Below are 17,542 nucleotides of genomic sequence, written 5' to 3'. Positions count from 1 at the left end.
AAGTGCACTTTTTAAAAATACCCTTTGTAATAATGTCAAATTAAGTTGTACTTAAAGAAAGTACACTTTAATGACAATTTATTAATATTAACACGTTTAAATGCACTTTTTAAAAATGCACCTTGTAATAATGTCTAATTAAGTAGTACTTAATGAAAGTACACTTAAATGACAATATTTATTAACATGTTTAAATGCACTTTTTAAAAATGCACCTTGTAACAATGTCTAATTAAGTATTACTTAAAGCAAGTATACTTTAATGACAATATTTATTAACATGCTTAAATGCACTTTTTAAAAATTCACTTTGTATTAATGTCTAATTAAGTTTTACTTAAAGAAAGTAAACTTTAAGACAATATTTATTAACACGCTTAAGTGCATTTTTTTAAAAATGCAACTTGTAATAATGTCTAAGTTTTACTTAAAGCAAGTAAACTTTAATTACTATATTTATAAAAATCACTTAAGTGCACTTTTTTTTAAATGTAGTGTAATAGCATATAATTTTCACTTAAAACAAGTACACTATAATGACAATATTTCTAAACACACTAAAGTGACTTTTTAAAAAAGTACTATAGTAATGTCTAATTATTAGGCATATATTTTTTGTTTATATTTTTGTATTTTCTTTTATTAATGTTATAACACTTTTATGCTTTTTGTCACTGTTTACACCCTTATTTGTGTTTATAATTAATAGAAAAACATGGGGAAAAACATACATTTTAAATTATTACGTTTTTTTGTTGCGCTTTAAAGAAGTACACTTATTTTGAATTATTGACTAATACTAAAGAAAATGTAAAATACTTTTTACATGTTAAGTGTGTTGTCCAAAATTATATTTGTTATTGTATTTTGAATGTTTTACTCTTTATTATACAGTATATGTTGTGTCTTAATGCACTTGAAATGTTTTTTTCTTCTAAACGTACACTTACAGTAACTTATTTTTGAAATTTTCATCACAAGCTCCTGCTCTATGAACTACAAGTATCAGTTTTCTTCTTGAAGTACAACAAAAACAATGATTTATGTTAAGTAAAACTTGATTTATTAAAAATGTATAAGTAAAACTCAATTATAACACAAAGTGCATTTAAAAAATTTACTTAAGTGTGTTTAAAAAACATTAGAAAGTGCACTCGGTTAAATTAAACTTAAATGATCTTTATCGTATGTACAACTTGTTTAAAGATTGATTGTTTTGATAGTTAAACTTTGGGCTAATAAATATGTTAAACTATTTTACAATAAGTGTTCTTAATTGGAATTATTGTTAAAATTATCATCTTTTGTTTCTGTTCTATGACCCTATTTACAAGAGAGTCAATGCAGTATTTTTTTTTTTTTTTTAAAGGAGTGTCATTTATGAGAGTGGAGTACAGTATGTATTAGAAATGTGTTTTATTTCACATGTGTACAAAATAATTATTGATTACATTGAGTATTTAAACGACAAAGTATTTTATACAAAGGATTGTTATAAAATTTACAGTCCAAAAAAGCATTTAGCTTAAAGCACATTTACAAATATACAAAAGCATGTTACAGATGGTGTAGAAATAGATTGTATTGTATTCTAATCACATCATTCAGTCCCATTCATTATTTGGGAGAGGTATGACAAATGTACTGTCCTGTAATTTTACCATTACACATTTTCTTTTAAATGAGTCAGAGTTCACAGCATACATAGCATACATCACACATAATTGGTTTCAGACACCTCATACACAAATTTGGATGAAATATTCAATTGAATTCCCCTACACAAAGGTCTTCTTGACTTCACAAGCTTCTGTTCAATTACACAGCAATTCTTTCCACTATCCCTGTCTGAGGCACTGTTCCTTTCAGTTTAATAAGAAATTAAGCTCAAGACTTTACATTTAAAGAACAGTTATACAATGGATTGTTGTAACATTTCTATACAGTCAGAGAAAGCATTTAGCTTGAAGCACATTTACAAATCTACAAAATCATATTTCAGATGGTGTAGAACTAGATTGTATTATATTCTAATCACACCATTCAGTCCCTTTCTACATTATTTGGGAGAGGTATGACAAATGTACTGTCCTGTAATTTTACCATTACACATTTTCTTTTAAATGAGTCAGTTTTCACAGCATAGACATAATTGGTTTCAGACACCTCATACACAAATTTGGATGAAATATTCAGTTGAATGTCCCTACACAACGGTCTTCTTGACTTCACAAGCTTCTGCACGACTACACAGCAATTTTTTTCATCTGTGTCTGAGGCACTGTTCCTTTCAGTTTCATAAGAAACGAAGCTCAAGACTTTACATAACGTCCCATCTTTTAATTCTGCAATAGAATTATTTCGTTTCTGTAATCTGCTGTAACCTTCTGCGTGATAGAGTGTCTCACCAATTAGGAAACGACTGTAGGATGAACAGTTACATACTATACCACCATTCAATTCTTCAACGGCAAAGATGTGTGATGCACATACAGTGTCATGAAGAGGACCAAACACTGTGACATTTCCAGTCAGATTTTTTGCTTTACAACTCATGGAATTACTATTTTGAATTTGGGAGAAGAGTTCTTTTAGTTTATCGTTTGTGTTGACTACACATTTTTCCACCCTTTTTCGCAGACTCTTCCACCTAAGGAATGTCTTCACTATTTGAACAGGAACATGCGTAGTACCACTGAAGTACTTTAATAAAGTACCATTGAAAGATTCAAATGAAAATGTTGATGTTGCCCACAAAGGACCCCAGTTCCTAACACTTTCTGCAAGATGTGTCAACAGATGTACATTGAATGACACATTCTTAATACCATACAGCATCTCAAACTGGATCACAAACTTCTTCAGTGCTATTTCCGCTACACTGACTTCACAGATTTTCACCTGCTGTTGAAGAAGTATATGCAAAGCAAATACTAAAAGAAAAAGGTGGTTCCAATATTTCTTCATTAGAACACCATTAAGAATGGGCAAAGAATAGAAAAGAAGAAATGACCGCCATTCTGATGCTTTCCAATATTTCCTGTCTTTTAATGACCTGGGTGTTCTTGTTATCTCTACTGGAGGTTTTATATTCAGCAGTTCTTGGTCAATTATGTCTGCTTTCGTGCCTATGTACCACTCTTTGTTGTGATTGGTGGAGTCCAGCCACAGAGTTGCCAGTTGTCGAGTGACACCAAGACAAACACTATGCTGATATTCTGGGACAAAGCCATTAATCATCTGAAACTTTTCTAATCTCATTATTTCGGATGGGCCTTTAACACCCTTGACTGGAAGTTGTACGGTAGCTGCCATAGCATGGTCATAATGTTCTGTTTCAGATCTGAGAAGCGGCTCTGGTCTTCGATATGGATAAGGACCTCCACCAATGTGATAACAGAAATCACACCCATATTGTCCATTGAACTGTTTTGAGTTTCTTAGGAGTGGGCGGGCAACTGAGTCTGAGCTACAAATAAGTGCATACACCTTTGAAATTTGCTCAACATTTCTTGAGTCTTTCCAGATTAATCCGTCCCTCTCTAAAGAACACAGCTCATTTACAAAAGGGGTTAGCAAAACAGACATTATAGGTTTCCTTTCCCCGAACCAAATGCATGGCACACAGATATTGTTTTTTCTGTCCTTTGGTTGTAGTTCAATCACTTGACATTGAATGGGCCACACCTGATACTTTGAGCTTTTGAAAACAGGAATTCCATCACAATTCCACAGTAAGCTAATGTCATATTCACCTAATTGACATTTTATATATTCAGCTCCACACTGTATGTCATTTAGAACATCTTTCTCAGATGTAGTCTGCCTTGACAATGTTACATTTGGATTTTCAAGAATGTCTTTGAGCTGTGATGACAAGCTCAATGCTAGAAAAAAAGAGCCATTTTTCATATTATCATCTGCCTGAAATGTTGCATGACAGACACCACAATTCAGTGGGCTTTTCTCTCTTGTTCCCAAGTAGTTACAACATGACACACAGTAAAAATGAGGCTCGTAATGTCCAAACTCACCATAGCATTTGTTAAACAGGTATACAGTTTCTGGTACCAATCCTGGAAAATGTTCATTAAACACTTTTAAGAGATGTTGTAAGGCAACTCCTGTTAGATTATGTCGCAACACATATGACATCAACAGCAGCAAACTCTGGCCTTTGGTAAGAGATGATCCAGGATACAGCAACTCATCACCATCATGCGGCTCCTAAAAAGGCAATGTACAGAGTTTTTCCATGTGTAAATTAATAGCACACTTCTGGTTACTCAATACTTCATTTTTGTTTAATCTCATGATATAAACATCATTCTTTTTTTTCTTTTTTTTGGCTTGCATTTTTTTTTTCTTATTTTGATATTTGAGCATGCTGTGGTACAGACTGGTTTGTCGATTTGATGCATATAGTTACAGCAGTTATGGATTATTTTTATATAATGCAATAGCCAGTAAATCAATTCCAGAATCTGATTCAGAGTGTAGAATCTGTTTTGACAGTGACTCCAAAATTATTTACATGTGATGTGCTGATTTGAGACTCTACAACACTCTCTAGTAATCTCTGGGTGGCATCAGATTTATTGCAAGTTGTCCCATCACAGTGAAACTCAGTTAAGGTTGCCTGTATAATAAATATCAAATAAAACAAATGTCTGTTAAATACACCTAGGGAATACTAAGCATAATCAGTTTTGAGAAAACACAAGTATGCACACACTCTTTTTCTCTCTGTATCACACACACACCCACAAAACACAATAATGTCACAACACCTGTTATATGCTGCTGTTACTACTCCAGTGTGATTTTTATAAATATTTCACTACGTGGAGCATGCATCGATGTGTAATTGTGCCTTTGTAAGATGATGCTGTCCATCACGTTTGGGTAACTTTACCTGTGATGTGCAGATGTTTGATCTCTCTTGCTGTTCCCACGTATCAGACTGGGAGAAATTCCCCTCATTGCTTGCATGCTCAAGTAAGGTTGTCTGTATGGTTGTAAATATGTAAAAGTATAAAATGAGCAATTTATTACTTTACAAAGATTTTTATAAATATTTCACTACATGGAGCATGCATCGATGTGTATTTGTGCCTTTTAAGATGATGCTGTCCATCACGTTTGGGTAACTTTACCTGTGATGTGCAGATGTTCGATCTCTCTTGCTGTTCCCGGGTATCAGACTGGGAGAAATTCCCCTCATTGCTTGCATGCTCAATTAAGGTTGTCTGTATGGTTGTAAATATGTAAAAGTATAAAATGAGCAATTTATTACTTTACAAAGGTTGTTATAAATATTTCACTACGTGGAGCATGCATCGATGTGTATTTGTGCCTTTGTAAGATGATGCTGTCCATCACGTTTGGGTAACTTTACCTGTGATGTGCAGATGTTTGATCTCTCTTGCTGTTCCCACGTATCAGACTGGGAGAAATTCCCCTCATTGCTTGCATGCTCAAGTAAGGTTGTCTGTATGGTTGTAAATATGTAAAAGTATAAAATGAGCAATTTATTACTTTACAAAGGTTGTTATAAATATTTCACTACGTGGAGCATGCATCGATGTGTATTTGTGCCTTTTTAAGATGATGCTGTCCATCACGTTTGGGTAACTTTACCTGTGATGTGCAGATGTTCGATCTCTCTTGCTGTTCCCGGGTATCAGACTGGGAGAAATTCCCCTCATTGCTTGCATGCTCAAGTAAGGTTGTCTGTATGGTTGTAGATATGTAAAAGTATAAGATGAGCCAAGATTTACCAAGATTTTTATAAATTTGACAAAACTTGGAGCATGTATCAATGTACTAAAAAAAAAAGAAAGAAAAAAAGTTTAACAAAGTAATTTTGACAGCTGTGGTTGCCAAAATAATTTTGTAAAAAAATAAAGGAAAACTGTAAACACATTTACAGAACAAACTGGAAATTTTACATTATGAAACTATAAATTACAAACAAGAAAATTTTAATATAAATCAGTAAATTCAACAATGCACACTACTACTACAATCTGTTTTGTACCTTTAACATACTGACAACCACCATTATAATGCAGGTGGTAAAAGAGAAAGCCACATGAAGAATCAGAGTTCATCACAAGTAGCCTTCCATGAATTGAATATATAATAATATGCCAAAAAATCATTCACCCGAACAAGAAACACCATCATGGTAACCCACAACACTTACACAAATAAACTAAACGTTCATTAAACAACAGAAGATGTAACAAACCTATTAAGAAACATGAATATTTAAACATAATACTTTCAAATGTGGAGTGTCATTTGAAAGAAAAGAAAAAAAGAAAAGAAAAGAAAGAAGAAAAGAAACTCATTCTTACCTTTGACTGTGTGCAGAAAGAGTCAGGACATATGTTCTCTTTTTGTAGGAAAATTTTATAGGCCATTCTATTTGAAACCTGTTAAATGAGATGTTAGTCAGACTCCTACTTTATACCTATACCTACTACTTTATACCTACTTTAAACTGTATACCTACTTTAATATCAAGTAAAAGCCTTTAGCCTTCTAATGATAATAATAATAAATAAAAAATAGCAACGTACATCAGCATCTACAAAATAATAACAATAACCTGATAATATAATTAATAAAAAATAATGATGATGATGATAATAATAATAATAATAATAAAAATACCTACCTTTTTTGTTCGTAAATACTTGGTTACCCTTGGTTCAGGGTCATCGTTGCTTAAGTATGTTTTGTACTTCCTTTTGTTGCGATTCATATTTTGGCTGGATAATAATTTCTAAATTCTCCTTTACTTATCGCTGCAAAATCGAACCAAATTTCCCGGTCAAATTTTGAATACAAATCAGCCAATGACATGATGGCGTGCGCCCGAACGTTACGTATTACGTAATTGTCACGTTTAGACCGGGTTGAGGCGGTTGAGACAGACAGAACGAACGAACGAACGAACGACCAGCGACATTTGAATCTCAGCAAGGCGGACATATTTAGGTACATACATACACTGTAAAAGGGTAAATATAAAAGAAAAATACGTCAGCACTTTCTCCCACTTATGTTTAGTGGAAACTTGCACTTTATTTTACCGAAATTATTTGTATTTTATTTACAGCAAATTGTGGTAAACCAGTAAATTTTCTGGACATAATGAACAAAACTCAGAGGAAAGGAAAGGTTTGTGAAATATTTTAAAAAGTATTATCTTTATTTTTATTTTTATACACCGCACATGTATAAAATATCTATGATAAATATACTAACTATGTTAGCACGTGAACAGTCTTTTCAGAACTTAAAGTGAACGTTCAAGCATTTGGCAACAAACATTCTTTCGAAGTACGTTACAGTTCTGTAAATTTAAAAAGTGTAGGCCTAAAGTAAGTCCTTAAGTTTGTGTTTTGTGTTACTGTATTAAAAGGTGTGTATCATCAACTGCAAGGAAATAAATTTCACTGATGCTACAAGTGTACGTTAGCCCTGATCAAAAAAGTGATAATTTGGACTGAACAAAATAATAGTAATAAATATATTTGTGGAGATCAAAGTTGTTTTATAGGAATGAATACATTTTCACTCTACATTACATACTTTGTTTTATCCCTACTTACAAGAAACATACAAATGTGAAGTGTCATATAATGATAAGCTATTAAATAATGGTAATTGGCCTATCCATTCAATAGGAATATACAATTCAATTAGAAACGGTGATGCAACCTCTAAAACTACACTATATTTACATGCCAACTGCTTTCTAATTAAGGTTCTCTTCAAAACTTCACATATGGAAGCCACTACCCTATGAACTAATCCAAAGAAATCAGCAAAGGTATGTGCATTTGTGCATAGTTTATTTGAAATCAAAACATTATTTATTATATTTATTACTTATATAAGTATTAACCTAATTTAATTAAAAGGAACAAGTATTAACCTTAAAGTTCAACATACTAAAAGGGAAATCAGATGTTAGACATGGCAACTAATGGCAATTTTTTCCTTTTTTTTTAAAAATCCATATACTTAGATTAATATATATTTTTTCAGAAACTTACTTTTTCTTTTTTCCTTTTTTTTTTTTTTCAGGCACTTGAACTGATGGATTCCACCACTGGCACTGAACCAAAGCAAACACCCAAGAGAGATTCAAGATCTGTAAATGAATTTATTTCAATTCTTTAAATTTGACTTAAAATTTTACAAACAAAAAGAGACATATATACCAGGGTTATGTCACAATGATGCAGATTAAATAATTTGTATTAAGCTTCTTAGTTATTCCTTTCAATAAAATAGCTGTAGATAGTGCTTTAAATGATTTGTTCACTTTCAAATTAAAATTTCCTGATAATTTACTCTCCTCCATGTCATCCAAGATGTTCATGTCTTTCTTTCTTCAGTTGAAAAGAAATGAAGGTTTTTGATGAAAACATTCCAGGATTATTCTCCATATAGTGGACTTCAATGGCCTCCAAAAGGTTGAAGGTCAAAATTACAGTTTCAGTGCAGCTTCAAAGAGCTTTACATGATCCCTGACAAGGAATAAGAGTCTTATCTAGAGAAATCATCAGTCATTTTCTAAAAAAATAATTAAATTTTAAACATTCTAACCATAAATCCTCATCTTGAACTAGAGCCGTTTCTCAATATGCGTTCTTGTCTGTACTTGTGTTCTTGTGAAACGTCATCAGTCGCTGTCCAAGTACTGTTCCAATTTTCACATCTAGCCAAGTACAGTTCAAATCCTCTGATGTGTTCTTGATCCGCCCTTTTTATCAATGGATGCATCAGGAGTTGACTTGTGCAGACTTGAGACAGCCAGGTATCCCAGAATGCATCTTGCACTAACCAGCAAGCGTCAATAGTAAAGGAGAAAACTGACGTAATTTAAACATATTACTATTATTATGTCATGATATGTAGTTTTTAAGAGTTTTTCAGGCAAGAATGTACTTTTTTAAAGCTCAAATTTGTGGTTTATTGATAAAGATAGCGCCTTTCTGAAAATGTAATCTGACATTGTTGGAGTTGTGAGATCCAGGCGATCACCGGACGCTCAGCGCTCATGTGCCCAGCCGAGAGCAGCCTTACCTCGGCGAGTCCTTATGACATTTGCCACTGGCTCCGTTTTGGCTGAGGGCACCATGATGTTTCATAACTTTATATATGGCCATTTAACTTCTGTATCCTACTAAAGCGCTGATTTTGTACGCTTGACTGAATTGTTTGCTTTATTTCTTATTGTATATTATTATACCTATAATGGCTATTATTGATCATTAAAAGTGACATTTAACAAAAAAGAGACAGGGTTGTGTTTTATGTTATAGCTTATTTCATTACAGTGAAGATAATCAGAGTATGCACAAATAGTATTATGTTTAATATTTTTTAAATATATACGCAAAAAAGGCAGGGTTGTTTAATATTTCGTTTTGTTAAATTGCAGATAATCAATCACTCATTGCCTGAGGCTATTAATTTGTTTTTGTTTGTTTTTTTAAATAAAAAGAAAAGAGGCAGAGATGTGTTTTATAAACATATTTTTTTATTGTTGGCTAAAATATACATACAGAGATAACCGGAGAAGCCAGAGCGAGCTGAGTGACGTTATCAAGTACGCTGCTGTGCCATTTGCAGAATCACTGGATTTGTGTTCTCCCGTCCACGGAGTTCGTTCTCCTTAGTTGAACTTGCCAAGTCCTAACTACCAAGGACGCGAGTCCGAACTTTGCAAACTTGGTTTTGAGAACGCCTTAGCTCTCTTCTTCTCTATTAGAGTTCCAGCAGTGTAGACACTGATAAGTTTATTACTGCCCTCCACAGGCCAAAGTTTGAACTAGTTGTTATATACTTGCACTACCATATTGTATATGACAATTTATTTCAAACTCTGACCTGTGGAGGGCAGTAATACACTTAGCAGAGTCTACACTGCTGGAATTCTAACAGAGAAGAAGCATTTATGGTTAAAATGTATAAAATTTTTTATTTTTTTAGAAAATGAGTGATGGTTTCTCTAGATAACACTCTTATTCCTCGTCTGTAGAACGCTTTGAAGCTGTAATGAAACTGTAATTTTGACCTTCAACCGTTTAGAGTCCATTGAAGTCCACTATATGGAGAAAAATCCTGGAATGTTTTCATCAAAAACCTTAATTTCTTTTCGACTGAAGAGAGAAAGACATGAACATCTTGGATGACATGGGGGTGAATCAATTATCAGGCAATTTAAATTTGAAAGTGAACTAATCCTTTAAAGGTGCTAAAGAGGATCTTTTTGTCGACTGAGAAACCAAAGACTGTTATCAAGTTTTTAAAATGAGTGCATGCGTAAGAACAACCCCCCTCCTTTTCAAAGGAACGCCTCTCAAAACTCATGCACGAGTATTGGACAAGAGTGTTCACTGCCAGCATTCGCTGTGTCGTGTTAGTGGATTCATTATGTCGGACTCACCGCAGGTAACTCATAATCTGCAGTTGTTACTCCTGTGTCCGGACAAAAACATTGCATTCGGCGCCTGTGCAGTGTTACTGGAGCGCGCAGCCGCGCTCGTCTCTCACAAGGAACTTAATGGCAGTAATTGACAAGCCAGAGGGCCAATCGTTTACGCAATGATCGCGTAAACGATTGGCTGATGTTTTTAAGGCCCAACCTCGTGCACAGAAGATGTATATTAATATTATTACTTTCAGTGCACCTAATAAATAGTCTTTTATCATTTAGTAAAGACAGTTTCAAGTAATATTGCAAAAATGTATAAAACAAAACATCCTCTTTAGCACCTTTAAGTTAAAAATGAAAAAGGATACAGAAGTATGACAGCATTTGCCTTGAAATCTTGACCTTTGGATTGTTTTCTGTGCTAAGACTCTGACAAAACAGGCAGCCATACATATGATCGATGCTTTGAAGGAGGACCTGAAGAAAAAAAATTTACCAGATCCAAACACAGCCCCACCACTGTATTACTCTGATTCGGATTCAACAGTCATTGAGGCAGAGTCATCTCCCATGCAGGAACCACAAAGAAATGTAAGCATCGCAATAAATAAATAAAATAAAAGTAACATTTTTATATTAAAGCAAATGCTGAAAACTTTTACAGCTTGAGACTGAAAGCGAGGATGATGGGCCATCTCAGTGCCCCCCAAAAAAAATGAAGATAGATGAAGAAATTGTCAGTGCATTAAAAGGTATGCAAGGTGAAATGCAGTTTGTTTTAAAATTGATGAAGCACATGAGATCACAACCAATATTATGTCCACCATGTTTGTATTACTAGAGTTGCCAAACATAGTAAAAGAATTAAAGGATGTAGTGGCGGCCTTAAAGGTGGCTCCAGAATCTTCTGTTCAAAATACAGAAGAGGCATCACCACCTGGAGAAACGGTATGGATATACATGCACAGATATACATTTAATGTTAACGTTAAACTTTCACACATACAGTATGTGTAAATATAAGTATATTAATAAATTTATATGTATTATAGGTAATGCTGTGTACTGAAAATATAAACTTAGCCAAAAAACATAAAACTATTTAAATGTTTTTATTTAGGCCTATGTGTTTTTCAGAGTTAGTACAAGGATCCAGTAAGTGTACTAAGTCATTAAAGGAGTAGTGCATCCAAAAATGGAAATTCTTTCATCATTTAATCATAATCGTGGTCTTCCAAACCTGTGTAAATTTATTTGTTCTGCTGAAAACAAAGCTGGGCTCAACAATAACACACATCCAAAGTGACACATCCAAAATGATTTTAAATTGTTTTAATTTTGATATTAATATTCCACTTTCATTATTGGTAATAAGCACAGAAATTACATAAAGTCTTTAAGCAGAACTTAAAAAAAATTATATGAGTTTAGATAGTAGATGTGCTACTTTTGATCACTTTTCCTGTGACACACTGTTCTAATGACAGCTAGTGCTAGGCGCACAATAAATCTTCTTTGAGTTTAACTGCAGATCTCATTTTATGACAAACTATTTTAGCAAGAACGATGATCAGTGATGCAAACTTACTTCGATATTAAGACTTAAACTGCTGTATTCGATGATCGAATGGTCCATTTTCTAGTTTGAATAGATCCAATGATAATAGCTTAATGTACAAACAAGATTCCAAAAAAGTTGGGACACTGTACAAATTGTGAATAAAAAAGGAATGCAATAATTTACAAATCTCATAAACTTATCTTTTATTCACATTAGAATAACATAACATATAACATATAGATATATGTTATATATATATATATATATATATATATATATATATATATATATATATAGAATCTTACTGTATAATCGCAGCTGCATGAGGTGTTGATGTTGTGTGAAGGATCTTCAAACAGTTACCACTGTATTTCAAGGATGCAACTTGAAGAAAACTAAAATTTGCATATTTACTTTTCAAAATACTTTGTCAGAGATGTGCTGAGTCAGACAATTGTATAAACATCCTAAATTATAAGTTCACCTTGTCAGCAAAACTGCATAAGTTTGATTTGAATTGTTTAAATCAATTCCATTACTAATTGGCCAGTGTAAAGTAATGAATCGACTACATTTTAAAAACTTTAACCTATCTGAGAAGTATCCAATACAATTTTGTTTTTATGGATATTTGGATATATTCTAAAACAAAACAAGGATGTTGGAGGTTTTTTAGCATTGTAATGTGTGGAACAAATGGCATTTAGATTCTGTATTAATATTTTCCAATGTCTCATACCTTTGATGGTGTTAAACATGGTGTCATGTGGATGGAAATATAATGTATGCAGATGAGGTTATGTAGTAAAAATAAGTGTCATAAGCTCCATATATGGTGATTTCATGGTGGAGACGGGGTGGAGATGCATGTACGCACAGTCTTCCGCTCACTAAGATTAATAAAGTGATTTCTGCGCAGGTTTTGGTGTACGCATGGTTTTGTAAATCTGAAAAATTTTGTGCATACGTACATTTTTAGGATGAAATCTATGCAAAGTTTAATAAATGAGGCCCCAGTGGTGAAGCGTACACTAAAAGTGTACGTACGTGCAATAGCTAGATTCTGTGTACGCACAAAAAAAAAAAATCAGATTTATTAAACCATTAGAATAAATATATCAAAATATATAATTTTATAATAGAGTTGATTCATTCATTTCCACTCACCAAATAGTATTTTAATTGTTTTAAACAATTAGAATCAAATGTATGCAGTTTTACTGTTAAGGTGAACATATCTTATAGGATGTTAGGCTATTTTTTGTGAAAACAGATAGGCCTACTTATTTATTGCCGTGTAAATACAATTTTCTGTCCCGGCGTGTCACCAAACGTGAAAATCACTCCTCGCTGTCATTAAAACAGCGTGTCACAGGAAAAGGGATCAAAAGTAGCACATCTACCATCTAAATTAATATTATTTTTGTTTAACTTCTTCGTAATGACTGTGTAATGTAATTTCATTCGCCATTAGTGAAAGTGTAATATTAATGTAAATGTGTATATCAAAATGAAAACGTGAGTTTCCACGCGAGTTTAATCATTCTTTAATTTATTTAAACTGTTTTTGTGAACATGCATTGTATTTATGATTAGTACTCATAATGAGGATTTAAAGTGGTTTTCCTTCATCTGCCGTCAGTCCCTCAACTCACCACTGGTGTCGCCAAACTGTACTGTCTCCAAAATGTTCGTACGCATGGGTCAGAGTTTGCGCGGAGGTGCGTTAATTTTCCCGTCAAGTTTGTTTTTATAAATCACAACTTATGCTTTGGAAGTGCCGTATGCACTTTCAGGGCCTGTTTTGTGCATATGCAAAGTTTATAAATGAGGCCCCAGGTCTGGAAAAGTATGGAAAAAAAGAAAATAGAGGATGGAAAAATATATGCTTCTCCAGGCTATTGTCACTATTTAGTTTTATAAAATCAAAAATTCAGAATAATGAAAAATGAATTTATCACAAGAAGTATGTTTTCATGACAGCCGTTTAGTGATTCTTTAGTGATTATCAAACACAACTGATGCTGAAGAACACATGTTGAGAAACAGCCAATAACTAGGCAAATATCGGCCCGATATATCGGGCCTATATTTGTCTTTTTTTAATATATCGGCATCAGCCGATATCCGTGTTTAGTAGCGCCGATTTAAAGCCAGGCACGTCCGCGGGCAGCCCTGTGTTATTTTTCACAGCGCATCACCGCATAACTGACGTGCTGTGAGGATAATAAAAGATTAGACTATCAGCTCCTCTTTGACAATGTTTTAAACATTTTAAAACAAGCTGTTTAATACTATTCTTCTCATTTGTTTCACTATATGTACGGGCCACAAGATAAATAATGGAATAAATTAAGACAGTTATATAGGCTACCGTTACCAGTATGTTATGTTGAAATTCGTCTCTGAGGAAAAATGCTCCGTTACTGCAGCGTCAGGCAGCTCCGTCACTTTTACTTTCACTTTGAATACTGACTGAGGTTGATCTTTTACCGGTATAACTCTTCCGCAAAGTTTGCACGTTGCTTCTTGTTATCCATTGGCTCCCCTTCTTGGTTGAAACTTTCAGCTTGCGGGTGGGCCGTGCAGATTTGCGCTACGCCACTGCGCATGAAGTGTATGACATTTATTCGGAAGCATGGTTTGATGCAGACAATAGCCGGGTTTCCATCAAACTTTGCATTAATGAAAATTCAGCTCAAGAATATGTGCATCTGCTTGTGTTTCCATCAACTGTGTAATAAAAACGGACATCAGCCTAATAAAGTGATATGTTGACTATACAATGACTATATATATATATATATATATATATATATATATATATATGCCGCACAATTATCCTCATTAAACCTGTCTAACGTTAACCGTCAAGAATGTCAGAAATCACTAAGAGTTTAGAACTGTTCATGCATACAAGGCTGTGCAACATGACAACGTTTTTAATTGATTTTTATTTATAAAGTTGTATTTATTTTATTTAAATGTTTAAGTTTACATTTATGTTCTGACAAAATTCTGCTTGATAAATGCTATATAAATTATGCAAATGATTGACAGATTTTGTTTATATTAGCCTACCTGTTTTATATATTTAATACTTGGTCAGTTTATTGATTTGTTTGGTTAACTTTGGATAAATATTTTATTTTAATACAGTGCAGTGCACAAAAAAATTAAGATTCGAGAGATGGTTCAAGTCAGTATTCAACAAATAATGTTAAGTTTAGAAATGTTGTGCATCCACTTATTATTAGTGTGACATTTTAGCATGCAAATGAAGGGGAAAACTTCAAGATATCGGCCCTAAAAATCGGCAGCACATATGGGCCATCGGCTGACCCTGACCTCTAAAAATCGCCATCGGCTATAGAAAAACCCATATTGGTCGATCTCTAGTTTAGATTCCCTCAGATTTAATCAAAAATATCTTAATTTGTGTACTGAAGATGAACGAAGGTCTTACGGGTGTGGAACAACATTAGAGTGATTAATTAACCCTTTAATTAATTATATATTTAGGCCACTGTTCATGTCATTTATGCTTATACACTTCCGACACAATGTATATATAATTTTTTTTTTTTGTGTGTTGTCTAAATAGATCTCCCTGGGTGCAGGAATAACAATTCCTAAAAGAACATTTGATTTACCCAGGACCTAGCAGTCATTATTTTTGGACGTGAGGCTCTGGCCACATCAAGCCTTACGGGAATGAATACCAACAAAACACCACTGGACCCCATCAAAGTAAATGCAATCATTGGTATGTTTGTTATTGTTTTGATGCAAACGTGTTCGAGCTACATTAAAAAAAATGTTAACCTGAATAAATGTGCTTCATGTGGTTGCATGTATATTAAATGATTCTATTCAAATGTAAAATGTTAATCTCTTCACTGCCAGCATTTTTTTTTTTTAAGTTATAACCTCCACCACAAATTTATGGTTTTTCACCCTAATTTCATGGCTCCCAGAATATTTTGTTGTATGAATAGATCCACAAACAATGTGTAGAATAATTAATTCATAATTTATTTACAAATGTATGCCCTGATAAACCAGTGCAGATTCTTAAATCAGATAACAGCCATTATCATTACATAAAATGTTATTATGTTTGTGTTCACAGATGCTGTGATGGCTCGTTTTCAAGGAACCACTCCATCCCAAGTCAGGGCTCTGCTTAGGCAGAAATGTAACAATGAGAGTTATGCTAAAAAAAATCAGGAAAGTGGTGTGGTTAAAGGTAATTAGTATCAATTGATATAGACAATGTAGACTGAAGAGACCTACCAAAGGGTGTAATTCGTTGAAAGGTCATGCAGTTCTTTATTTGATGTTTGTAATTGTAGTTGTTCTGTCTGTTGTTAAATTGTACAATTAATAATGTAAGTTTACTTTTTTGAGATTACATTTTAGTTTTTTACATATTTAATTGTGTTGTAAATTTACTATCTTTAAATTTAAGCTTTTGTTTATCTATTTGTTTTTTAATTTATTTTATTTTAATTTTTCACAAAAGTTAATTCAAAATTTTTAATTGTGCAATAAAATTGTTGGATTCATACTTTTAACTACTACACTGTGTTTTATTGTCAGTGGAAGCATTGTGGTTTTTGTTTGCAGTGCATAAATGGAAATTAATGCATATTTTAATTTACTATAATTTGTTTTTAGTGTTTTTTTATAAATATATCTTAACCGAATTTTTTACCTAGAATTTAAGAAAGTAGTAATGTATTAAATGTATTAAAGCCCCAATTTATATTGTAAAAAGTGCATTTAATATCAATTTAAACTTATATTTGAAAACATTACAGATTATGAGATTATGTAACTAGTTAAATATTACATATTCACACTTTTGTATTTTTAACTGACATTAAAGTATATTTTAGTTCACATTGTAAGTACACTAATAAGTGCATTTTAACTATAATTTAAAGATAATAGAAGCAATTATGAAAGTACATATTAAAGTCCCTCTTAAGTATAGTTTAAAACATCACTAAAAATTTCAAATAATTGCATTTTAATATGTATTAAATTGGTAATATATATAAGTTTTATCAAATGCACTTTAGTGGCGAAAAAATACATTTAATTAACAATTCATTGTATTGTTAAAATACATTAACTTATATTTTATTTCACATTAATTGATTGTTAGTACACTGACAAGTTCACTTTAACTGTAATTTAAATACAATAGAAGCAATTATGAAACTACATATTAAAGATGTATTAAAGTTGCAATTAAGTTGTTCAAAAAAATCACTCAAAAGTTCACATAATTGCATTTAATGTGAAGTTCATTTGTGATATAGCTGAAATTAAATACAAATAAAATGCACTTAAGCAGTGAAAATATTACATTTGATTAGCAATTAATTGTATTGTTAAAATACATTAACCTATGTTTTATTTCAATATTGCATATTATACAATGAGAAGTGCCTATGTTTACAATAGAAGCAATTGAAACTCATATTAAAGTTGCATTAATTGCAAAAAAA

General features: G+C 32.6%; 1 protein-coding gene and 1 long non-coding RNA gene across 4 annotated transcripts; one reads left to right on the top strand and one right to left on the bottom strand.

Annotated features, from left to right (window-relative positions):
* Positions 1-996: 996 nt before the first annotated feature.
* On the bottom strand, positions 997-7,737 carry LOC125262036. 2 transcript variants are annotated; one of them, XM_048180589.1, is made up of 6 exons: positions 6,363-7,737; positions 5,641-5,733; positions 5,399-5,491; positions 5,157-5,249; positions 4,916-5,008; positions 997-4,227 (listed from the first exon to the last, which is right to left on the bottom strand). In XM_048180589.1, the coding sequence occupies exons 1-6, from the start codon at positions 6,426-6,428 to the stop codon at positions 2,044-2,046; spliced, it is 2,622 nt and encodes an 873-aa protein (XP_048036546.1). In that variant the 5' UTR covers positions 6,429-7,737; the 3' UTR covers positions 997-2,043. The 2 variants fall into 2 exon arrangements, with proteins under 2 accessions (XP_048036546.1, XP_048036548.1); XM_048180591.1 differs by lacking the exon at positions 997-4,227 and having other exon boundaries at positions 4,235-5,008.
* LOC125262038 lies at positions 6,899-16,799 on the top strand. Of its 2 annotated transcripts, none has more exons than XR_007183496.1 (9): positions 6,899-7,008; positions 7,130-7,191; positions 7,781-7,846; positions 8,104-8,172; positions 10,889-11,053; positions 11,127-11,214; positions 11,304-11,410; positions 15,628-15,789; positions 16,156-16,799. It is a non-coding gene; the product is annotated as an uncharacterized LOC125262038 (long non-coding RNA). The 2 variants fall into 2 exon arrangements; XR_007183497.1 differs by having other exon boundaries at positions 6,939-7,031.
* Positions 16,800-17,542: the final 743 nt, after the last annotated feature.

Source organism: Megalobrama amblycephala, unplaced genomic scaffold, assembly GCF_018812025.1.
Source record: "Megalobrama amblycephala isolate DHTTF-2021 unplaced genomic scaffold, ASM1881202v1 scaffold563, whole genome shotgun sequence".
NCBI classification, from domain to species: domain Eukaryota; kingdom Metazoa; phylum Chordata; class Actinopteri; order Cypriniformes; family Xenocyprididae; genus Megalobrama; species Megalobrama amblycephala.
This window is presented reverse-complemented; position numbering and strand designations above follow the sequence as displayed.

Excerpts from the sequence above, each read along its gene's own strand:
- LOC125262036 (XM_048180589.1), bottom strand. The coding sequence starts at position 6,428 with ATGGCCTATAAAATTTTCCTACAAAAAGAGAACATATGTCCTGACTCT. Across the intron at positions 5,492-5,640 it reads CGAACATCTGCACATCACAG|ACAACCTTACTTGAGCATGC; the intron begins GTAAAGTTACCC and ends ACAACCATACAG. Across the intron at positions 5,250-5,398 it reads CAAACATCTGCACATCACAG|ACAACCTTAATTGAGCATGC; the intron begins GTAAAGTTACCC and ends ACAACCATACAG.